The sequence below is a fragment of the Aquila chrysaetos genome, chromosome 22 (assembly GCF_900496995.4).
Source record: "Aquila chrysaetos chrysaetos chromosome 22, bAquChr1.4, whole genome shotgun sequence".
Taxonomy (NCBI): domain Eukaryota; kingdom Metazoa; phylum Chordata; class Aves; order Accipitriformes; family Accipitridae; genus Aquila; species Aquila chrysaetos.
This window is the reverse complement of record NC_044025.1, coordinates 520,078-544,695: the sequence shown is the minus strand read 5'-3', so window position 1 is coordinate 544,695 and position 24,618 is coordinate 520,078. Positions and strand designations below refer to the sequence as shown.

The 24,618-nt window shown below is 46.8% G+C and overlaps 1 protein-coding gene across 5 annotated transcripts in view; it reads right to left on the bottom strand.

Moving 5' to 3' along the window:
* Nucleotides 1–2,078: 2,078 nt before the first annotated feature.
* The window catches only part of NRG2 (neuregulin 2), a 174,006-nt gene continuing 151,466 nt past the window's right edge, over nt 2,079–24,618 (bottom strand). For 3 of the 5 annotated variants that reach the window (XM_029997814.2, XM_029997811.2, XM_029997812.2), the window contains 5 exons: nt 11,173–11,275; nt 10,108–10,231; nt 8,699–8,826; nt 5,827–6,051; nt 2,079–4,557 (listed from right to left, as the gene is read on the bottom strand). In XM_029997814.2, the coding sequence (XP_029853674.1) occupies nt 3,900–4,557; nt 5,827–6,051; nt 8,699–8,826; nt 10,108–10,231; nt 11,173–11,275 (1,238 nt within the window). In that variant the 3' untranslated portion in view covers nt 2,079–3,899. Of the gene's footprint in view, nt 4,558–5,826; nt 6,052–8,698; nt 8,827–10,107; nt 10,232–11,172; nt 11,276–15,643; nt 15,668–24,618 lie in introns of all 5 variants that reach the window. The other 2 variants (XM_029997810.2, XM_029997813.2) reach the window with 1 other exon arrangement.

The following is a 24,618-nucleotide window of genomic DNA, read 5'->3' as shown; positions in this document are numbered from 1 at the left end:
CATGGAGCAGTAAAACATCCCCCTGCACAGGGCAGCACTCGGCAAACCTGCAGCTCCTTTCCGAGGGACCCAGAGAGCAGACTGCAATGCTAATGCCTGGTGCGAATCAGCTGCACACCCCAAGCACTGAGCACACCCCAAGGTTTGGCCACACCATTGCTCTGCACCCCAGCCCAGAACGCAGCAGCAGGAGGCCCAAGAGCTGCAGCCGCCTTGTAATGCAGATGCTGCTGTCCCAGCCCTGGGTGGACTTCTCCGTGAACAGAGCTCACCAGCTCCCAGATGCTGAGGACAGACAGGCAGGGAGATGGGGTTGTTTGGGGAATCCAAAGGCCCCCCATCTCTCTTCTATGTGGCTGGTTTCCCCAAGGATCCTCACCCTCTGTGACCTCCCACGTGTGTCCCTTCCAGGGGGTCAGGTGCTTCCTGCCCATTCCTGTCCATCTCACCACACTCCAGGAGCTCCTGGAAGAGATAAGTTGGGGGACCAAAGGCAATGGGGAGTCGCAGCCTGTCCCAAGAGTAGCAGGAGGGTGGAGAGCTGCACAGTACTGCTGCTTTCATCCAGCAAGGCTTGGGGCTGTGCAGAAGTGGAACGTGATGTGTCCAAAGGTTACATGGCAAATGTCACCCAAATCAGCACTTGATCCTACTGCCTTTATCCCCAGTCCTAGACATCTAAGACCTCCTTTACACATTGCTGTTGGGTCACATGGGCCCCGTGGCAGGAGGACAGGATCCTTTAGCCTTTAACCTTCTGGGAAATCAGTGTTGAGATGCCTTTATTCAGGGTGAAGTGCTGAGCCCTCTCTCTGGCTGGAGTCCCCACAGCATGTGCAATGGATGTTAGGGGTGGCCTGTGACCCAGTCAGGTCAGCTCCAAGGCAATGGGCATCCTGGGGGTGTTGGAGCAGAAGTAGCCCAGGCTGTGGGTGTGCTTAGCCTGGCCTTCAGCATGGGCATCATTGTGAGGACCAGGGACTTCTCTCATGGCTCTGTGCATTCCTATGGGGTTGACTCAGACCAGTGTGTAGCAGATCCCTCTCCTACTAGGTGAGTTCAGCTGGGACTTTTGGGCACCTGTTCATCTCACTGAGCAGGAACAAGGGAGTGTGGTCTGAGCTGGACTGAGCCACAGGTCCAACCTCAGGAACTGTGCTTCCTGTGAATACGCCATGTTCTCAGTGATTCCCCTACATGGGGGCTAGCCAGAGACACAGACTTGCCATGGGAGAGCTGAAGAAGGGACCTGTTTTGTGGGTAGGCAGATGTTGCATGGTGGCACAGCACTTGCAGAATTGGACCCAACACATCTCCACTCTACTGCAAAAGTCACTGAAATTGGTGCCAGCATGTGAAGTATGTGCCTTGCATCTTGGCCCTTCTTGGCACAACAGAAAGCTTCCACAGGTGGGATGAAGGGGGATCTCCCAGTCTCCAGGTGGAGAAGAAATGGCATCCCGCCCAGGAGACATGTGGGTAGCATCCACTCACCTCAGTAAGCTTCCACTCCTGAGCCCTGCCATGAAGGTCAAATGTCCATGCCAGGTAGAAAAACACCCACCTCTGGGCCTCTAAAGGCAGAAAGATGTTTACAGGACCAAAGCATCTCTCATATGATGCCTCAGAGAGGCTGAGAGCTGGGACTGTTCAGCCTGGGGAAGAGAAGGCTCAGGGGGACTTTATCCATGTGTAAATACCTGATGGGAGGCAATGAAGAAGAGGGAGCCAGACTCTTCTCAGTAGTGCCCAGTGACACGACAAGAGGCGATAGGCACAAATTAAAAAATAGGAAATTCAGTCTGAACACAAGACGACACTTTTTTGCTTTGAGGGTGACCAAGCACTGGCAGAGGTTGCTCAAAGAAGTTGTGGTGTCGCCATCCCTGGAGGTATTCAAAACCTGACTGGGCACAGTCCTGGGCAACTGGCTCTGGGTGAGCTGGTTGAGCAGGGGAGTTGGACCAGATGACCTCCAGAAGTCTCTTCCAACCTCAACCAGTCTGATTTTGTGTATGGTACCTGTCACAGCTGCCCATTTGCCCCCCAAATTGCCTGAGATTAATGCAGCCCACAGCTTGTTATTTCTTATTTTATTTATAATATAAAAAATGTTCAAGTGTTAAACAGTCGAGAGTTCTGACATTCAGACAATCCAGAGCAAACTTTGACAATCATCTTATGACAAATTAGCAGAGTTTTCTATCTGACCCCATCATGGGTGAGGAATAGAGGGTTTAGTTACTTTATTGCTAAAAGTTAAATGAAATACACTGTCAATTGTTGTATTATCTTCTCAGTCACAGCTTCACCATGCATCCAATCTACAGTATCTGAAATGCAAAGGACATGCAGAAGTAAAAATACAAAAAGAAAAAAGTCAGGCTACAATGTAAACAGGTTTGCTGCAGAGAACTGAGGAGAGAGGGGCACTTCCACAGGGGATGCTCTGCCGCCTGGACACGCAGGACTGTCTCTTTGCGCCACAGAGCCAATGGCCAGAGCTGCTCCGAGTTCGGAAACTTGACGTCCATCATCGATGGCAAGATGTGACGGTAACAACCGTCTTTCTTTACAATATACGGCACGGCGGTACAGAAGAATCCGCTCGCTGGGCTGCCCCACGCAGGGCCCTTCCCAGCCAACTCAGGGGCAACAAGCGGAGCCAAAAGCGCTTGGGCTCCTGCCAAACCCCAGGGCAGCACAGCCGGCAGCTGCCTGGCACGGCATCCAGGGCAAGCCGTGGCCGTGCTGTGCCCCGGGGCTGCCCTCCGGGTGTCCTCCCGGAACCGCCTGAACCGTGGCCAAGCACGGCACGCGGGACAACACGGCCCCGGCAGCCCTACGGCACCACGGCACGCGGCACCACGGCCAACACCGCACCCGCAGCAACACCGCTCCATCAAGGGGACGCCGCGGCCAGCGCGGCACCAGTATGGCAACGCAGCCACAGGGCACCACAGCTGAATGGAGACTGCCCTGCTGGGCCCACCGCGCAGTGCCATCTGCCTGCCAGGGCTGGCTTCAGTGAACTGGATTCAACTGTACGTAACGGGGTAGTATTTCACCACGTTCCTATGGGTGTCTGCCTTGTTCGACTACAAACCTGTGCCAACCCAACTTCAGACCCACAGGTGAAATGGCCAAAGGTTGAGAGCTATATTGTAAGGGCTGCTGCTGCGCGATTTCATTTTGTCTTCCTACCTGTGTGGCAAAAGAAACATTATTTCTGCATTTCAGTACGATGCTGTTGGGTTTCTTTTTCTCCTGATTTAAGCAGAAATACAAGTATTTTACAGGGCAAGACAGATCCCCATTAGACATGATAATGGAAATGCTCCCACTCATGTTCTTGATGTGTGTTTAAACGATACCTTAAAGAATAAGATCATTAATAGCAGGGTACAGGGCAAAGTGACGAGGCTGTTTTCTTCCAATGGAAGAGCGCCCTTGTGACAGGTTGTCTCCCAAACAAAAATCTATGATCTTAAAAATGCTACTGAAACAGAATCCTCGGCATGAATCCCAGCACTAGCATACAGCAAAAGGCACCACGATAGTTTTGTTTTCTATTTTTAAGTAGTCAAAAATTGGCCCACTTTTTTTTTAACTTTATTGTTTGTTTTCTTTTCTTCTTTTTTTTTTTTTTTTTACTTTTTTTTTCTCGGAAGCTGTAAATCAAGACATTACATATAAATAGAGATTCCCTATAAAAAAGTCATTGTCGTTAGCTATTATAAGACAACTTTGCTAAAATGAAAATAAAACATTTTATTTGTTATATTTTTCCCTCTTTTATATAAAATAAAAATATTTATTTTTGTTTTGTTTTGTCTTGTCTCCCTCCTCAGCCTCCTCCATGCGGGTTACGTCTGCGGGCGCGTGAGTCTGGGAGGCGCCTAGAGAGGATCTGGGTCCGGTTTGGGTGTCGTGTGTGCCAGGCTGCTGCGCCCGCTCTCCCCGTGAGCGCTGTGTCTGCTGCAGGAGTAGTGAGTCCGGCTGTCGCCTGGCCGATGGAGCGGGGGCGACTCTGTGTGCGCCGCCTCATTGTTCTGAGTGCTTAGGAATGGGGTGCTCTCGGCCACCAGCTCCTCGTCAGACTCGCTGTAAGAGGCGCTGCTCAAGGAGAAGGAGTCCCGGACGGCTCTGGCTCTGTGAGGGATGTGCCCGTTCAGTTTGGATTTTTTCCACCGCCTGTTGCTGCTGGCTGTTTTCTTTGGCTGCTCTAGCGCTGTGATGTACTCCTGCGTCGTCTCGTACTCGTCGTCCTCCGTGATGCGGAAGGGGCTGGAGGGCAGGCTCCCCATGCTGTCATTTAGGTAGGTCTTCCTTTGGTAGTAGCTGTCGTACCTCTGCGTGTCCTGGAAGGGGAGCTGGTACCGCCGCAGGAGGGGCTGCTGTTCCTCCACGCGGAAGCTGATGGGGGCCGCCGGCGGGAGGGAGACGGCATGCGCCGAGTTGGGGGAGGTGATCTCAAAGGTGGGCACTTGTGCAGCCATCGAGTAGTGGAAGTCGACAGGCGACAGGCGTGCTGGTGTGGTCAGGGCCGACACGTACCTGAAAAAAGCAACACCTCCGTTTGGACACCGAACAACCCCAAAAGCCTCCAGCTGCGCCCGCGCTCTGCTGAACACCTGATGCGGGGACCCATGAGGCCTCCGGTACACCTGGTTCTGGAGCTCGGCATCTCCTGAGGAACCAGGAGGAGGGACCTTGCACCGCTGTGCCGAGGGACGATGAGCCGCTGGGCTTCAGTGGGCACTTGGGCACCATGCACTGTGCATCCCAGGACTGCCTCACCCGAGGGACTCGGTGTGCAATTCCCACCCTGCATCGCTGCAAACCTTGCAGCATTTCCCAGCAGGCTGAGTCAAGACTTCCCTGCCTCTCATCTGCCTGCCAGCTGCTTTCTGTTCCCTCTGGAGCTGCCAGGCTTGTCACCAAAGAAAGTCCCCAAAATGCCCTCCCCCTGCTCAGGCCACAGATGATGAAAGCCTGGGCATTGCTTCCTCTGACTTAGCAAAAGTCTTCCATCTCAAAAAGGCATCTACCACTTTCATCTTCTCTAGTAACAACATCAGTGTGGCAACTCAGGTCTGGTCTAGCCCCTCTCCAAACAGCCCTTCATCCAGCATCACCTCTTTCTGAGAAGCAGATTTCATTTCCTCTCCATATCCATTTGGGGATAACTGCCCCAAAGTGGCCACATGGCCACCCAGGGTTGCCCACAGCTACACACAAAGGGCTGGAGCAAGGGTGGAGATGTGCTTCTGCACCACGAGGAACCAGACTCGGGAAGAGGATGACTGTTGCTGCCTCTCACCGGCTGATGGTGTCTTAGCTCTGCAGCTGTGTTCCCCGGAAGGCTGGGTCATACAGAGCTCTGTCTCAAGGCTGTGCTCACATACAGCACCCCTGCTCACCAGGCCATCCAGGACTATGCTGAGGATGCACATCTTTTCCCAGTATACCTGAAGGCCAGACCCTGCCTGAGCTGCCAGCTGACTGAGCTGCCCAGGGTGTGCTCTCAGCCAGTTTTTCTTCACCAGTTGCTGACTGCAGCCAGGTATTTTCTGCTCCTCTCATCCCTGTGCTCCAAACCTATGTTGCCACCAGGTAAGCAGAGTGTAGTGCTTGCTGCTGCACCTACCAGAGTGGCCTCTCGGGGTAGTGGCTTGCTCTGGTAGGACCAGAGCTGGAGTTTCTCCAGTACTACTACAGGACTGCTGCTCTAGGGCTGGGCAGAGGCAAACATTTTTGTGTCCAGCACAGAGGGCATGGCTCGCCTCTGCTCTGCCAGGGCGGCACCAAGCAGTGGGGTCTGACCTCTCGCTGTGCGGTGAGTCCCGCAGAGAATCCACTGAGTCACGATACTGCGTCATGGGCCTCCGTGAGTCCTCGATGCAGAAGGCAGCCCCGCGGCGAGCCCGTGCCTCCACACACGCAGGGCTGTTGCATTTACTGGTTCCCACCGAGGACAGCATTATCCCAGACTGGGAATCTGAAGTCAGACTCTCTGTCCGCTCCAAGCTCCAGGTGTGGCTTTCATGTCTGTGGAGCAAACCCCATATGGACAGTGAGCAAGGAATCCCCACCAAGGTCTTCTCCAAAGAGCTGCATGTAGGCACAGTTCACACTCTGCTCTGCACTGGCATTCCCCTTCTCTCTCACTAGGATACATCTGGCCAGGGATGCCCAGCTTCCCAACCCTGGCTTTGATTTGCCTTTCTTTGCAGCTTTTTAGAGATATGACTAGAGGGTAAAGAAAGGCAAGCCAGTGTATTTATCACACCACCTCCTGGCGGCTGGGACAGCCTCTGGAGGGAGGCCAGGGCAATTCTGCTTTGTGCTTGCAAAGTGTTCTGGGTGTGGAGCAATGCACTGGCCGTGCCAAGGCAAGCCTGCAAAGGATCTTCAAATGTGCCATCTGCATTGCCAAGTGACAGCCCCTTCAGAAATGCTACCAGAAAGGAGCCAGAAAAAAAAAAAACCACTCAAAATTACTTCGTCATCAGCAGAGAAAAGCATACCAAAGGTAGATCTAGATGTTCAGTTTCCACCGGTTTATAAAAGATTTTGGCAGCAAAACACTTTCAAAGTGCTAGACAAAAACTATGATATGTTGGCAAGACCTTGCTGAGCACTTGGAGCTCCACCTGCCCTAGTCTTGGTGCAAAGAAGGCATCCTGCAAGGACTCACCAGGGATGCATGGGGCCATGCACACACTGGGGGCCCACCCGCACCATGGCCACCAGGCTGACCCCTCTCCAGAGCAGAAATATGTGATCCATTAGAGCAACAGCTCTGAACTCCCAAACTGCACCAGATGGAGCTGTGCTGGCAGAGGATTTTGGGTGGGGGTTTGAAGAGGAGAGCAAGCCTCATTAAGACTTCCCAAGAACTTGTTAATTATTGATGGCTCCAGGGCACACGCTTGGCTGCAACCACCACACTCATTTATAACTTCAAACAGCGTCCTCATTAGAGGTGCTGATCAAGTAAAATGGGGCCTGATTATGCCAGTAGTTTGCCTCTGGCATGACTTCAAGAAACACCTGCTCACTGTACTTGACTCAGGAAGATTAGGTGGCAGGTAGCCAGGATCAGAGGCTATGCAAGCTAGGTGCCGCCCCAGAGCTGTCATGTGTTAATGCTGCCCTCCAGACACACCTTTGCATCTTCAGGAGGTGCCCAGAGATGGCCCCAGGGTCCCAGGACTTTGTGAGCATGGAAGGCCAGCAAGGTGCAGCTCTGCAGGTACAGGAGCCTCTGTGCGCCTGGCTCAAGCTTGCACAGTCCTAGCCAGGGTTGGGCTGCAGCGTACAAATTGAAAAAAACCTGGAAAACCATCTAGCTCACTGGGGGTAGGATTTCCCAGGACAAAGGCAGTCAGTTCCAGCCCAGCAAGTCATTCTTGGCTCCCTCTCTACTTGTTGGAGGTCTAGCCAGAGGAGTCTGGGGAGGAATTCACCTGAAAACCTAAGTTCAATATCTGAAGTTGATCTGATGCATTGTACACCGAGAGTAGTTGCTCATCCTTGATGAATGCCTGAACCCTGAAGAAACCTGCCAGGAGCCATCTTTGAGATTTAGCCGAAAGGATTCATTGATTCCTGGACGAATGGAGACAAACACATTGGGCTAATGAAGTAAATAAGCAAGGACATCTTTTGCTTTACAAAGTCGATGCAATGATGTGATCTATACGTCATTGACAGGCTGCAGATATGTGCCCCCTGAACCTTGCAGTCACTTTTCAAAGGCAAGTGTTCTCCTAGGGAAACACCATCACTTACTGGAAGAAGCACAAGAGCTATGTAAGAGGAAGAACCTGAACATCCAAACTCAAAACAGCACAGGACTTTCTCCAGAGCATTTGAAGGACTTTTCTGGACATCATAAAATTAGGGAAGCTCCATCTGCAATTTAAATGCTCTCAAAAACTGTGAGAACTTCAGTTTCTGAGCCATGCTGCTCTTCGCCCCAATGGCTATTTTGAAATGTAAAAAAAATTATGCCTCATCCTGTGTAGCAAGAATTATTGGTACTTTCCTGCTAGCCCCAGTTTTCCTGAGAGGTTCAAAAAGAATTCCAGTGAAAGAGGTGCCACCACCTCAGAGGCTAAGATTCTAGCACAACTTTCTGGACTGTGATAAATTGCACAGGAGTGTTTTTTCTGGTGAAAAACTGTGACTCCCAAGCCAGACCCTAACTTTGAGGAACTGGCCAAAACATTTTGTGATATTTTGTGTACATTGCCTTCCACAAGGCAAATACATTCTAAATATATCAAGCATGAAATGAATAACCTGTGTGTGCTTAATGAATTATTGCAGGTGTCCAGTGTGGTTGTAAACACAACTTGCAAAACCTTTCCTAGATGCATCCTCCTGTTTGTGTCTGTGCGAAGCATGAAAGCACAACTTCATTTCCTCCTAGTTTCCAGCTATGTCAGCACTGCAGGTTCCTGCTGGCACCTCGCTGCAGGTCAAGGATCACACCATTCCACACCTCTCACTAACTAGCTGTGCCAGCAAAGACCCACAGTGTTGACATGGCCTGTATGCCAGTGTAGTGCCAAACATCAAGTAAAAACAGAAAGGGAGGTGAAAAGGAAAACCTTTTACTGGCTTTGAATCTCACAGCATCCTAAGGCAAGCAGCAGGAGAAAGTTCAGGGGAAAATGGTATACATCACCTCTGGCTGGATGTTGGAGTGGCTGTGGAGCAGTGATGAGACGGGGAGCAGGAGTGACTTCCCGAAAAAGTTGTCTCTGTTTCCCTTCGGATCACATGCTCAGTGGCAGAAACATTCTTAGAAATATACTGTAAAATATGAAGAATCACACAGATCAGCCACCAACTTGCCAATGCTGCCACAGCCAAATTTGGCTGGCTTGATTATTTCCAGTGAAATCAGATGAGGACTGAGTGAACTCAGCAGCTCCGCACCCCACAGAAAAAGACAAGGAGGCTGCAGGCTCTTCTCTGCCCCTGCACTTTGAACACTGGAGAAGGGCCATGGCACAGGGACTGCAGGAGGGTATGAAGAGCCAACGGGTTCCCCCAAGGACAGTGGTGCCATGTGTAGCTATTGAGCAGAAAAACCTCTCTGCTCACAGGAGGTTATCCACCCACCACAGTACCAGCAAAAAAACCACATGAGATCTGCCAGAGATATGAGTCCTACAGAAACACCAGGTGTAATCCAAATATTTATGCTGAGATATTCCTTCATCTAACAACAAGCACTACTTTTCACAGGGACACTAACTCTTCGGGGGAGTCAGTACTTTGGGGCCAGAGGGCTGTGGTTCTTAGAAATTCCCTCTCCCTCTTCCTTCATGGCTGGGATTCAACCTGGCTAAATTTTAACAACCAAAGGGTGACCCAGCAGAGCTTGTAACTGATTCATTGTACTCATTTCCATCAGTACTTTTCATTTGGCTCTGCCTCCCCCCTCTCTTTTTCTGACCCCTTTCAACGCCTTGGTCCAGCAAGGCACTTAAGCACCTTGATGGTCCTACTGTGATCACGAAGTTTGATGGGAATCTCATGTGACTGAAGCCACAAGAGTGGCTGAACCACACTTCTGGATCTGGTCCTGAATTCTTAGATCATTCTCATTGGCATGACACTGGCACCCCACCAGGATGTCCAACCTTGCCCATAATGCAACTCTTGGTACAGGCAGGTAGGCTAACACGGTGCTGACCAGATCAGACATGCTTCAGCACGATTGCTCCAGCCACCGCCGTACTGATCACATTTGTCATGCCGCAAAGCAGGGTTTGATGGGATAGCTTAATAAACAGGAAACATTGGGAACATCTCTCTCAGAGGAAAACAGGATCACACTTGATTCATCAAAACAAGCCTGTCCCAAGTGCTCTAATCTCATCCTGTGCTTCAAAGTAAAATCACATTTCTTTTCAGATGTTGGTTTTGGAAATGTTTCTATGCAGAATCTCATCTTTTTGTTCAAGTTTGTTAGTTTTGCTCCTCACCACATGCACACAGGGGTGTAAGCACACACATCCATGTCAAATCCCTGGTAGAAAATAGGCAGTCAGTAACATGCAGGGAGATGGAGACAAAAGGTCTTACATCAGCCATTTGGATTTCCTCAGGATCCAAACGTGGATGGCTTGGCCCATTCGCAAGGCTCCTGTTCTGATGGGCAGGGCACATGTTCTGCCGTAAATGATTATGCATTTGTTTTCTTTGTTTCCTTTAAAACAGAAAGGGAAAAATCTATTAGGAAGACTTATCTCATGGGGTTGTCTGCCCCCAGAGACACCTGGGGGATGCAGATGATAGAGAAGGCAAGTCTCAGGCACAGTTGATGTTTCAATGGTGTTTCTGGAAAGCTGCAAACAGGAAGAAACAATGCATTCAACATTCGCCACCTTCTGCTGCTTTTTCAAAAAAAGGTGAACATTTCTCATGATGGTCAATTTGGAAAGCTGGGTCTAGGGTCCCTTTTTGCAAGACAAGGCCCAGCACAATGCAGTGGAGCCAGAGGCACCATGGCACTGGGAGCAGAGGAGAAAAGCAGGGAGAAGGAAAAGGGGAAGCAGATCCTGGCTTGGCCTTGGTGGCAAGGCACTTGACCTGTCCTGCATTAAGCACAAAGTGGCAAAGTCTACCTGTGCCCCTGTCAGGGTATCCACTCCAAAAGACCCCCACCCTGTGTCCCAGCGGCACCCTGAACTGAGGTGAGGTGCAGGCTAAGTAGGGAAAAAAGTGCTGTCCAGGCAGGGAAGGCTAGCCATAAAAGAGGTCCCTAAGCCTCTTGTTCCATCACAATTGCTCTGAAAGTCCCTGAAATGTACATAGCTGAGCCCACAGCTCTTGCACAGCAGCCCAGTGTGCTTCTGCTGTCAGGAGATGAGGTGCTGGCTTGGGGGCCAGCTTTTCCCGGTAACACAGCATCACCTGGCTGGGCAGGATGATGCTGATTCAGGGGACAAGCAAATAGTCCCAGGAAAACATCCTGCTCAGGCACAGCCTGGTAGATGGCTTCACTGGCCTCCTTCAGGAGACCTTCCTGGGAATACCATAGCACAGCATCACCTTAAAATAGCATTTGGGTGAAGAGCATGAAAGCATGAAGCATGAACCACCCAGTAACCTCTGGCCAGTTATTGTCTGTTAACCACCCATACTCACTTGGTTTTACAGTAAGCTACCACACAGACGATGCCCACCACAAGCAAGGCAACACAGATTCCCGTGATGGTTAAAACTCTCTTCTGGTAGAGCTCTTCAGCTTCTGCAAATGGAGAGAAAGGAACCAGTTACAAATGGGCTCCAGCACCCGGGATGCATCTGGCTGCACAGGAACCAGCACTGCATGTGGGTAAGATGGAGAACAGGGCTCAGTCAGACCTCCTATCAATCCACTGCCCAACTCTAACAGCTGCCCCAAACCTGAGACCAGCTGGCCCAACCTTACCCCTCAAGAGACCTTCACGCCTTTTGTCTCTCTGTAGCTTTGCCCTTTCTTGCTCAGTACCTCACCCCTTCTGCGCTCAGACACACTTCTCGCCTTCTCTTCTTTTCCCGCAGCATAACTCGGTGACTAATCTCAAAAAGCCCCATGACTCTCCCTTCCAGCAGATCCCCCCTTCTCGGCAACTTAGTAGCTTACCAAGGAAGTCCCCAAACATCCCCCACTCACCACGTACATGCATGCCCTGTGATGCTCTCATCACAGGCTCTCTGCTCTGACGGACTCAGAATGCCTTTTCCTTGCAGCGGCTGCATGCCCTGGAGCTCGGCAGTGTGCTAGAAACCACCGAGCAACAGGCCCCAAAGCATGTAGGTGCTGAAAGGGACATCCTAAAACAGTCAAAAAGCAGAATGAGGATGGAAAAGTGACAGCGCATTAGACAAAGAAAAGGGAGTGGAGTAATTAAAATACAGTAACCAATTACAGTTATGGATTTTTAATGAAACCCTAAGAAGCGATTAATTCCATTGCACCAGGTAACTCAGATGCACACACAAAATTCAAGCAGCATGCTGCTGCTTCTCTCAAATATCACCATTTGTCATGGACCACCTTTCAAACCAGAAAAGTCAGTCACTTGCACCGAAACCCGGACCATGCTGGAAGTGAGGTAATTCATTCACATTAATCAAAGCTCCAAGGAAATGCTAGGATGTTGCCTGCAGTGTAACTGAACTGCACCTAGGCAGCAATTGCAAGGTACGGACACCTCTTCCTCTGTGGCTACACCAAGCAGATGCTCTTTTCAGCGACATCCAGCGATCTCCACTGAGGTCAGCAGAGGCAATTTGGTTCTCCAGCTGGATGACTGAGAGAAGAATTCAGTGCACAGTTGCCATGAGCATTTTAGTTCAGCATCTATGAATGATGTCCTCGTGCCTCCACACTATGTGTTAATGTTAAAGCTATTGGGGTTTGTGCCTTCTTTAATATTCATCGAAATATTTTTTCATATAGATTAGGCAATAAAACTCATGCCATGATTGCTGTGCTTGGCATGGTGCACCATGCCACACTAAATACCTTCAATGGACTGTATGAAATCCCAGTACTACCAAACAATGGAATATAAAATGAGAAGAGAAACAGGTCTGGTCCCAGAAACCCCTGGGTCTAGCCTCTAGCAAAAAAGCAAGGGGGAAGCAATGAAACATTCCAGATAACTGAATACTTAGACCAACTTCAGCTTGCCATTTTAGGAAGGAAAAAGCATTTTTGAAAGAAAAAAATAGTGCTAGGAAAAATGTTTATCTAACTCTCAAAATGGGAATGAAGAAAGATTTGCTAAACAAGGGCTGAGAATGACAGCCCTGGCATGAAGATGCAAAACATAATCAGCAGAGCTTACTTCATGCCCGTGCTGCAAAGCTACAGTTTAAAGAAACGCATTTCCATCCATTTTGTTTGTGCACTGGCCTTTGGCTTCATGAGGTGCTCAGGGTGCTGATGGAGTTGCCAGGAAGGCAATGTCCCACCATTCACTAGAGACACAGGCAGCTGAGACTCTCCCAGACTCCATCTCCATGGTGGTGTGGACCAGGAACAACAGGTCATGGCTATCACTTGGACTGAAAGTTACTGTGCCACAGCAGCTTCATCAGCCGGCTGTACCTCCTCAGAGCCAGAGCCTGTATGGCCTGGGACCTGCTCATGGAGGGAGTTCTGGGTTCTGGCTGACCTTATACTCCTTGTGTCTTACTACAAGGAACCAGGTAGAGCTGGCATGGGGAAAGAACTCACTCAGGGGTGAAACACCTCCTTCAGCGATGTGTTTCCCTTGCACAGATGCCCTATTCCAGGCATCAGCAACTATGGCAGACAAGTTTTCTTGCTCTTGCACACCTCTGGGACCTGGCTTCCAGCTGTACAGCTCTTTCCTTCAGACAGCAGTTTCAGAGATTTTATCAGAATCAGGAAAACCAGCTAGGATCATGTCCTGGTTACAGATGGCACTGGGCAAGAATTTTGCTACTACCCAGCAAAAACTACTTTTACCAAAAAAAATAAGGCTGGGCAGGAGGTCAGTTTTCACCATGGACCCATCCATCAAACCAATTTTTTCAAAGATTCTTCACCAGCAATGTTTTTTGCTACAAAGACTTTTTTTCCAAGCATAAATTGTTCCTTTTGAATCATGGAGGAGGGAGAAAGAGGAAAGCCATCAAAACTATGGCTTTTTTTTAACCTATTACCTAAATGACAAAATTTTTCACTCAAAGCTCAAATCACAGCCTCTCTTCTGGTGATCATGTCAGTATGGGACCCTGACTATGGCATGTCTGACTGTCCTGAGCCTTCACCTGAATTGCATGGAGAATGTTTCAGCTCATCAGAAATGCAGATTTAGCCTCTCTGTCTTGAGCTGACAGCTCTGCTATGTGAAGCAGTGAAGTGTGAGGTTGTGTGTCACTGCTGCAAAAGTAAAAATTAAATGACCTGCTGATAGCAATTTAGCTTGGCTCCTAACATCTCATTAAAGTTGATGCTCAGTAACACAGTATCTTCATGTTGCACAAAACCATCTCAACAGTGACAGAAAGAAAATAAGAGAATGCACACTACAATTTGTATTTTAGAAGGTAAGATCCTGGAGCAGGACTTGTCCGTTTGTGTCTCTATGCTCTACAAACACCACGTCTTCATCAGCAGCATCGTCACTCTACAGCAGCAATCACTATGAACAAACCATGTGGTGCCACATAATGCCGACAGAATCACAGTCCAGCCATGGGTGTCACAGCAACGCATGAAAGTGAAAGACGAATGACAGAAGAGACGACTGCGGACTGGGAACAGGATGTGTGCGGTTCTGTGATGACATTGAGAATGGATGAGGAAAAGGACAAAAGGTCAACAAAAAAGGGATGCCAAAAATCCTCAATTTTAAAGTTTATTTAAGTGTATTAGCATTAGCAGCACCACTTTCTCTGAAACACCTGACCACAAAATGCACACATTTTCTGCAGCAGGGAAGAACTGCTGGGGGATACACACCAATCCTGGTGGATCAGGCCTGCAAAAAACAGAGAAGTTTCTCCAGCTTCAGCTAGTGCATGTCCCTCCACCTCAGGGACCCAAGAAGACAATTTAGGATCCAGAAGTGAAAGATTGGTGTCCCCATACCTCTAGCAAATGGAACTGAAGGGTCTTCATGTGAAGATCTGCTCTGGCTGACATTGCCAGGTCAATGTTTTTAAGTGAAGCGATAAAGACAAACCTCTCTGCTCTCATCTGACCAAGCCCTCCCTGCAATTGGCCTGTACACTCAAGGGAAACCTAGCCTCAAGGATTTGATTTCCCAGGTGCTCATTCAAGAGATACTCAATATATTTCTAAAAACAGACTGAGGAGAATGGAAGAAAAATAATATGATTATGAGCAACTGGGCAGGAGCAGGTAACTGCCTAAAGGGGATATTTTTAAAAGCATTTAAGTTGCTGCAGTTTTTCCAAACTTCAGCTTACCACTGTGATGCTCAGCATTACACCCTCCACTCTCATGGGAGACTACTGACTTCCCTGGACTCACTGTTTTCTAGACTAACTCATCTCATGCTGCCTTTCTTGGCACAATTTCCTCCTGGTCAAGAACCGAAATACACTACTAATCTTTGGGAGGAGGAATGGCAAAGCTCATCCTGACCCTTTGTAGGATCCAGTGGAGTTTAGTTTGTCTAGGATGGCAATTTCTATAAAAGCCCCTGATCTTCCTAAAACTTGCCTTCTCATTCCTGGAATGCCTGCCCGTTCCCAAGTGGTGCCTGCTGGCAACCTTTTGGATGGACACAAACTCCAGCTTTTCAGTTAAATACACAAAAGCATGCTGAATGAGAAGACGTATGGCAATTGTAACATCCCAGTCACGCCACACACACCAGGCTGCTGCTTGAAACAAAGAAAAAAGTGCTGCTAAAAATACACGTGCATTTTTATAGGTTTACATTTAGATTTTGTGTTTTGCTTTGCTTTGGTTTTTTTTTGGTTTTTTTTTTTTTTAATCCAAACATCTATCTTGGTGCCAGGGAAGAGAACAGAACAGCTGATTTTTTAATCATCCCATTAAAGCCATAAATATAATGTGGGCAGCTCTTAATGGCTTCTGATTAATAAATGAATGGTTGTTCCATACCCTTTAATTCAAATCCAAGATGCTCTGCCAATGCAGAAAGAAGACAAGGAAGAGAAAGAGAAAAAGAAAAACAGGTCTGTCAGAGATCTCTAATATACAAACACACACACTGTGCAGTTACAGCAGGTTAGCTTTTCTGTAGGCTCAGCAGAAGTTACACAGAAGACAGTGTATGCTTCAGAGCACTTCAAATTCCCACCAGAGCTTATATCTTATGTAAAGAAAGACCCAAACAAATTGCAGTGGAAGTTAATTATGAATTCTTTTAGTTAATTATGAATTCTTTTGAGATGAGCCATGTTTGTTAGTACCTGATATGGAATTCACAGTTTAGGCAGGGAAAAAAAAAAAAAAAGAAAGAAAAAAAGGTACACTTGTTCTGAAACAACTCCTGACAGGTCAAAACACATAGCAACTGCATGAACCTGGTAAAAACTTCATTCACCTTCTATAGGCAAAATATGCCCTGCGTGGTTTCACACGCCCCTCTCTGCCCGGGGGCCTGTGCACCAAAGAAGAGCGCTGGGCAGACAGATGTGCGGTCACTTGCACGGGGCCCTGAGGCCTGCCAGCAGGATTCTGCTGCCCACGACCTCAAGTCTGGTCTCGGATGCACAGCGTCATCTGGCAGCATTGCCTGTAAATCACCTGACAGCGTGTCAGTTGTGCAAGCACTGTTCTGGGCGGTACAGATCTGCAGTTGAACCGCTGATGCTGCAAGGGATTAGTTGCCCAGGCAAGGCAATGAATCCCTTGCAGATCTAAAAGTGCAAATCACACTGAAAGTTTCCCTCAAGTCTGTGATCTTCCAAGTTTCACTTCTGCTGTGGTTCTGCATTGTTTTAGAAACAAGAAGCATGCTGAAAAAAGCACAAATTGGAGCATCTCTTTTCAGATTCATATTCATTACAAGACTGCAGTTCATCTTGCAGACATAGTGCTAAACAAAGTAGTTTACCTAATGAATCCACAATGCAGTTATCCAAAACAGGTATCCTGAATTTTAGTAATTTTCCTGGTGCAGGCCTCACCTAAAGACAGTTTTTCTTACATAAACATTAAAGTTCTCCATACTTACCATTGTACACAAAAGTGAGCTCTGTTGTTCCCAATCACCATACACACAAGATTATTTGCAGCTTGGAGATGTCCAGATTTATTTACTATATTTTTCATAGGAACTGCTTTTTGCTGCACAGAAATATTGGCTTTCTTTTGCAATGCTGTTCAAAATTTAGGCGGGGGGAAATCAGCACTAATCGTTATGGAACATGTAAACACGTTTTCTAAAGCAGGTTCTTCTCTTCAAATCAATGCTGATGTTTGGGGCCTTTTTTGGGAGGTGGGAGTTGGGTGGGGTTGGGGTTTTTAAAATTTTGTGTAATTTAAAGGCCACAAAACCTGGCTGCTCTCTGCTTCACATCTCACATTTGTGCAAAAGGAATGGCAAACTCTACCATGCGTTTCACAGTCATTTTGTACAAGTTGCAGTGACATGGACACAATGTGGTGGGCAGCAGAGAACTGGACAGAATACATTCATCCTAAACCTCTTGGTTATCACATCTAGCCTTGTACCTTTTCCTAAGGCATGCTACCATTACACACACTGTTTCAACTGACACTATGACAAATGTGTGTAGAGATACATTAAATTTCATCTATATATCTACGCTATTGATCCATTTGATAGCTGCATACTGCCTATACTGCCACATTTCCTCCCTGTTCCAGGATTTGCTGCAACATCTATAGCTACAAATGGATGCAATTCAAAACATTTTCATGTTTTTTTGCAAACTCAGAAATGCCTGTGCAAACAGAGGTGGTGGGCAGGACCTGAAGAACTTTAGCCTTCCCACTGTCCCTCTCACATCAGAACTGTATTTTCTTTTGATTCCCCAACCCCATGGAGCAGATGCGGCTAGCTGGCTCATTGGATCTTAGCTACAGGTTCCCTGAGCAGGAGAGAAACCATGCAATCATGCAGCAGCTGGAATGTATGTGCCTGCTTATGCCTACAAACCCACTGGTAGCTTTGAAGATAGAGGAAGCCTTACCCCAGCCTATGCTCCTGCATCTGATGTCCATGGCTACTCAACACTTATAATCATTTCAGGCCACAGACATTGCTTCTGTATCACCCATAACTGAACACATGGAACACGGAGCCACTCTCCCCCTCCCCTGCTCAGGAGTTCCTCCCGGCCTGGGTAGGTATTGCCTTCTGTGCTGGGACAGTGAAGGAGGAGACACTTCAAAAGTAGGCTGGGATTTGGAGGGTTTGTCTCTTCTTTAAAGAAGAGACTGTTCAAAATTATTCAACAAGTTACAATCCAGAGGCTAACGAGATGGACCAACTCCAGGAAAAACATTGCTTCAAAATGTAATCATTCTGCATTCAGCAGAGGGGTATCACCTTCACAAACATGGGTCACCACATAGTACGTGCCTATTTTATATCAACAATATACTGCTTGGTAGCAAACATGTTTGAGAAATCAAAATTTCTCCTAGAGACAACAATTTATTTTGGTCTGGAGCAAAAGATATTTCTGACTGCATACCATGTTTGAAAGAAGTCTCCTTTGCTTTTTTAAGAGGTTGATCAGGAAAAGTAACACATCTTTAAAAGCTTTGGGGGTGTATCTGCTGCTAGGTGGAGAAGATGCTCAGCATGACATGTAGCACCTGCACTGTGTTTTGCAACAGTTGAGTCAACCTGCACTTTACTCACCCTCCCAGTTAGACTAGCAGTCTGGCCGAGTTGGCTGCTGGGGATGCCTAGAAACATTTGGGCAACAGTCCCCTCTGCAGCTGTTAACCATACAGAGGGAAGCATGAGGTCCAGGTAAGTCCTCCAGCTCCTCCAGACAGTGATTCACTTTATGCTGATAGAGGTGGTTGCAATGGGGAGGTGTATTGTATCCCAGGCTTGTGGCAGAGGGACCCTTTGGGATAGCTAAAATTAAATTATAGAATCCCAACTGTAGAGACAAACGGATACATGCCAGGAGTGGTGACAGAGTGCAGCAGTACTCTTGAACTCCCACAGGACAAGCTCCATTGGACACAATATATCCAGAGGCTACCACAAGTAAATTACAGTGAGACAGCACTAAGGTGGTAGCTCTAGGCTGAGGAAATGGGTGTATTATTTTTCTCACCTTCTGTCTGAACTCCACACATGCTCCCTGGTCATGACAAGGAGGTAGGGCTGAGCACCCTGAACTGCTGTGAGACCCCCCCCCAAACTTTTTGAAGTGGAGGCAAGTTTTTTGGAAAATCTTGTTCCAAATGTGCCTACTGAACCTTTCTGAAAATGTTGGACTTAAGATAGAACCCATTCTTCCTAATGCAGCCATCAGTGTTAAAGAAACAGTACCTACTGGCCTCTTTAACGTATTACTTTGCAGTATTTATGTTATTTCTTGTACCTAAAAGCTAAGCTAGGCTCTTCTGTGTTGATCCCAAAGGAGACTGGACCAGTAGTTTAGAATGTTCAAATACCTAACTACTGTATATATGACAGAAGGCTGTCAAACAGAGAAAGGCAGTGAGCATGGTAGAGTTGAGGAAGAGAAAAAGTGAAAAAATATGAAAGAGATGACAAAAATGTTTCATTTTCACACTCTTCATCTCAGCTGCAGCACATCTGCGTGGGATTCAGGTTGGATGCCATCACCCAGATTGGTATGACTCAGCTGTTCAAAGCGGGGCTTGCTGAAGAGTCAAGTGATGCATGGACCTTACACTCAAGTCCCCCAAAGGCTGACATTCAGCTGAAGTGGACTGAAAGACCAAATTCAGTTGGATTTAGGTGCTACCAGTATGGTGGGTACTCTGTAAACGCACTGTCACAAATTTTGTGGTGGATTTTTTTCTCATCATTGGACAGAAGACAAAGTCCTACACTTACTTGATCTGCAGTGAATTTGTGACTATGTTTTTCTCTATAATGTATTTTACCTGTTTTAAAAGATGAACAGACAAAAACATTTAATCTAAAATGTCCTTAAAGGAGTAACACCTCAAGACAAGATGGCTCTCACTGAACTGTAGATTTATAGGGTGATCAAGAAGGATAAAAGCCTTAGCAAATAGCTGTGAAAACTGGGCCTGTGCTCACATGCACTTCAGGTTCCTCAAGAACATCATTAAGACGTTTAGTTACCGCATGCATTATTCCCCCCCAGACATGCTTGGGTCCCCCAGAGGGCTATCTGGGTCACAGAGCATGCTCCGAGGCATGAAACAAAGTGGACAATTAACATTTGAGTACCAGCAAGACAGACTACTGATAATAAATTGTACAGACAAGAGTAATACTTGCAGCACCCTGGTCCAGGCTCCCCCCAGGGGGTACAGGGAGCAATGCAAGACAGTCCCGTGATGCTGGGGACAGAGGACACTGTGCTCATGTTAAGGGCTGGGCAATACGTGGGATCTCCAAGTACAGAAAGTCTGCAAACTTTCCATAAACTGCACAGCCATTTAGCTTGTCCAGTACTGTATCAATAAAAATAATTTGGGCGGCCTCAAGAGTCCAGATACATAACAATAGAGTATTAGCAAGCTCCTGTGGATTAGCATGTGATTAACTTCAGGAGATCCCTAAAGGTAACCTGTACTGCTGTCCAGGGGAGAGGAATAACCCTGTTATGATAAACTACAAATGCCCTGTAATTACCCAGCCACACCACAGCATAGTCATCACCCTGTAATTAAGTGGTCAGTGGTTATCATGTCATTGAAAGGAAGCTGCAGAATGTTTGTGGAATTTAAAATCCTCCTAAATATTGTTTTAGGGTTCAGATGAGTAAGAGATGGAGGAGGAAACAGAAAGGTAGGTAAAAAAAATAAGTATTCTTCCACTTATCATTTTCATATCACAATCAATAGGTAGGAAACTACTGCTAAGTGAATTGAAGTGAAGTGAACAGAAAAGCTGAAATTCAGATCTAGACCTTCCCAGAAGAGCTTGAAGTGATACATTTATCCCTCTGCTCACAGGGACACTTCACCTCAGTGTGAGGAGCAAGTGTCCAAAACCCACCTGTCAGAAGGGTCACTTTTACATGTCAGGGTGATGACCAACACTCCTCCGGGTGCAGTCTGGTGGCTTCAGGGTGAATGTGGCCATCCCTCAGAAAAGTAAGAAGCCTCTCACCCGATAAACCTACACTGCTCTGCTTCAGTGATGGTTTAGTTGGCAGCGTTGGAGCCAGTTTGTGTGCCACTGTGGGAACATGCTGTTTCCAGTCTGGAGAGCCTGATACAGACACTGCAAGTAGAAACAGTTTATGCTTTTCTGGCTGGAAAGGCTCTATGAAAGCAATTTCCTTGGAAAGAATGACTGATGGGAAGACCCAGACATCCGATCTACAGGAAATGTGTTATGATAGGGCAGGAATCATGCTGCTGAGATCATTACACAGATCACACCCAGTGATGGTGCAGCGGATGCTCAAGAACAAATGGTTCTCATGTCAGAAATACTCGTGCTTGTCATGTGTTGTTCGAAGGAATCTGTAATGCCTATGCAAGGGAAATGTCCTGCCGCACAGCAAATCTTTCAGGAGCTAGACCCATCACACTAAACTTTTAATGGCTACAGTTAGAGAGTCCTGGGAGACATATCAAGCTGGGAATTCAGGATACACTTTCATATCAGTGTCCACTGCAAGCAGAATTGACCAGATAGTCTGTGACTGCAAGACTGATTTCTCAGCCCAAGCTGTTCTCTTCCGTGTTTCCAGATGACTACACTGAGTGCTATGCAACAAGAGTAGCTGTCTTTCTCCTCTTCGAAAAGGGGATTTCATGCCTGAATAACAGACTCTTAGGGGAGCCCAAAGTTGAAGAGAAAGCTTGCCCTCCCAATGGATAGCAGAAAATGCTGCTCTGTGCTTCCAAAGCAGACCAGTAGGAAGACACCAACTAAGATGAAATATGGAGTAAAAATGGAGAATATGCTAGATCATATATGAATGTCAGCTCTATTCCAGGATGTTTACAGGCAGGCTACAGACTTCAACTTTAATTAGGTCACAAAGTAGAAAATGAAAATGTTTCACTAAACAAGAAGATGAACAGTATGACATTTGTCCTCCAGATCAGTGACAATTATTTTGGGAGATGAATAAATAGCAAAGTTAAGATGAAATTTCAGATTCCACAGACAAGAGACAAGCACAAACATAAAACTTCATCCCAAATTTCTAAATTGTTCCATAAATCGCAAGTGGAAAGAATCCAAATGTGCAGACTTAGGCAAGGTTATAAATGTTCCCCTTCACAATGTTTAACTTTCAGTATCTCAGCCTCACTAGGAGTGAGGCCATAGCTGCCAATGTGTTTTACAAAACCTTTACAACCAGCCAGCCCAAAGCCTGGCCATTTATTAGTAAATTTCCAGCAGGGCTTTACAAAGACCTGAAAAGTTTATTGTAGAAGAGAGAAGATGGAACTAGATCTTGATCTGATTTAGAACAGGCAGCTATGAAATACAGGTGCCAGCACAGCTTTAAAAAAAAAAAAGTTTCTTAAAAGGAAGTATGATTTTGGACATGCTTCTGTCTTCTGCAAAGAGCTGCAAGCCATAGCTGTGCCTATGAAGCTGGACCCAGGAGACATCTGTCAATTGGGCGAGTCTCCAGTACCCACTAGAAGCTCTCATATTAGAAAGACTTCCTGACTCTTTTGTAATATTGCTGAACTTCTCACCCATGTGTGCCAGCAGAGATGAAGATCTGACTGCAAAGGCAAGATGGTCCCTGGGTACTAATGCTATGGATTCATTCAGGCTGTGGATCAACAGTTTGATGTGTTAAACTTCTGTTCTCACTCGTGCATGGACAGCCAGACAGAGACACCTGTGATCTGTGACTCTGCAGGTACCTGTACCAGAGCTCTGGTAGAGACATCTGACAGCTAAGCCTACGAGTTTGTACTCATCACCCTCAGCACCTCTGGAGGATGAGACATCTCATCCTGATGGCAGCACTGGAGTTCAATTAGCCAGATGTTCATCCTTGGGTGCCGAACCCTCTGCAGTGACTATTAAGGGAGCCTGGGGTATGAATTTGGACTCAAACCTCTAACACAGAAGTCTAAAAGCCCACTGAAAAAATGATGACTGTCTGGCTGCACTATTGCTGCAAAGAGGGGGCAGGGAGAACAGGGGTCAGAAGATGAGTTCATGACATGAACTCAGACTGCCAGTATGGCTGGTTACTCCTTGCCTGCACATTGCATTCTCTGTGGCCAGGGTCAGGGAGGATTCCTGCTTTAGGTCAAATTTTGCAGTTAGGATCTCCTAGCCCTCTGGTTTCATTGGAGTTACATCATAACTGTAAGATCTAACTCCTGAAACTAGCAGACAATATGACTTTACCATCATATGTACAATGCAGTATATATATTAATTATATCTGCAACTATAATTGTATGGAGACATAGAAATATGAAGACCTTGATGTGAAAAACATTTTAGTAAGATGATTTAATGACTCATCACCCATGGAAATAATTCTCTGCATTCTCATTTACCAGGGCATTCCTGTGTTTTATACAGTAATTGCAGACAATCACTGTCCCCTCTGTTGACTGCCATTAAATCTCCTTCAGTCTAAATTAAAACTGCTTTAAATATTTCTTTCATGTCCTTCAGTTCTATTGTACAGCCTCTATAAGGCTTTCCTCTTACAGGTTAGTTAAAGCCCAGACAACATGATCTTCTAACCTTGATCCATCAGTCAATTCCTTAAGCGTGGATGGAGGAGCGTGCAAGAGAGACTGAGATCAGTGAAAATTCATACAGACAGAAGGGATCTAAGCAGGCTTAAGTCAGCACATCTTAAGTCAGGACATCTTTTTCTTCTCAGATATGTACCTTTCAACTGTTTTAATCTCAGTGAACGTGCAGTTGTTTGCTCTGACATCTCTCCTTCCTTCCTTCCTTCCTTCCTTCCTTCCTTCCTTCCTTCCTTCTTCTGGTAGGTTTTCTGTTTTGATGAATGTGGGAAAGCCATCTGTCATACTGTCCTAAAACTGACCTATGATAAACAGGATAAAGCTTTTAAGTTTCCCTGTGAGACTTTGCCCATACTTACTGGATGTGGGATTACTACGTGTCAATGTCTCAAAGGCCCTCATCTGCGTAGCTGCCGCTTAGCAGGTTATTGTCTGTCTGCTGACTGATGGTAGCCAACTGCCTACACATACCTAGCCACTGCTGCGCAAAATAAACACGCTGCCTTAGATCTCCTCACGGTATGAGCCTTGCTAGAAAACAGACCATCAGGGTGGCTTAGACTAAAGCAGGCTTAGGGTAAAGGCAGGCTTAGAGAGCTGACATGGTCAGGTACCACAGCTCTGCTCAGAAGTGGCACCTTACTAGGCCAGAGCAATGTTGTCTGTTTGCACTATGCATCCATTTTCTCAGATAAGTAGCTGGTTTAGCATGCTTTGCTTTTTTCTCCAGTATCTCAACACATTTCCCATTACATTTGCATTACAATGCAAGCAAAATAAAATGTAAACTCCTTATAAGCAGATAGGAACCAACGGCTGAGATACTTGCTTGAATTCTGCTATTGCAAATTCCTACCAAAAGCAAATGCTATTCATCCAAATAAGAGCTTAGCCAGGACAGACTGGGAGGTCTCCGAGCTAGCCCAATAATACAATTCCTAGTGAGTTCCTCTGTACCAATCTGTTAGAAAATAGCAACAGTGTGAGCATAACATAGAAAACCCCTCCATCTTTAACATTTCCTCTTCGTTTTCAAGCAGTAGGGTATACACTCAGAATGTCTGGCAGTAGGCACTTGGCCATATGGTTGTAACAGCTACATAGAGAAACATCACATGCAAGAAAATCTGATTTTCATGTTCATAATTGCAGTGGTCTAGCAGGTATTTTGGACAATCAGAGAAAAACAAACCTCCAGAGCTACCTGTCAAATAAACAAA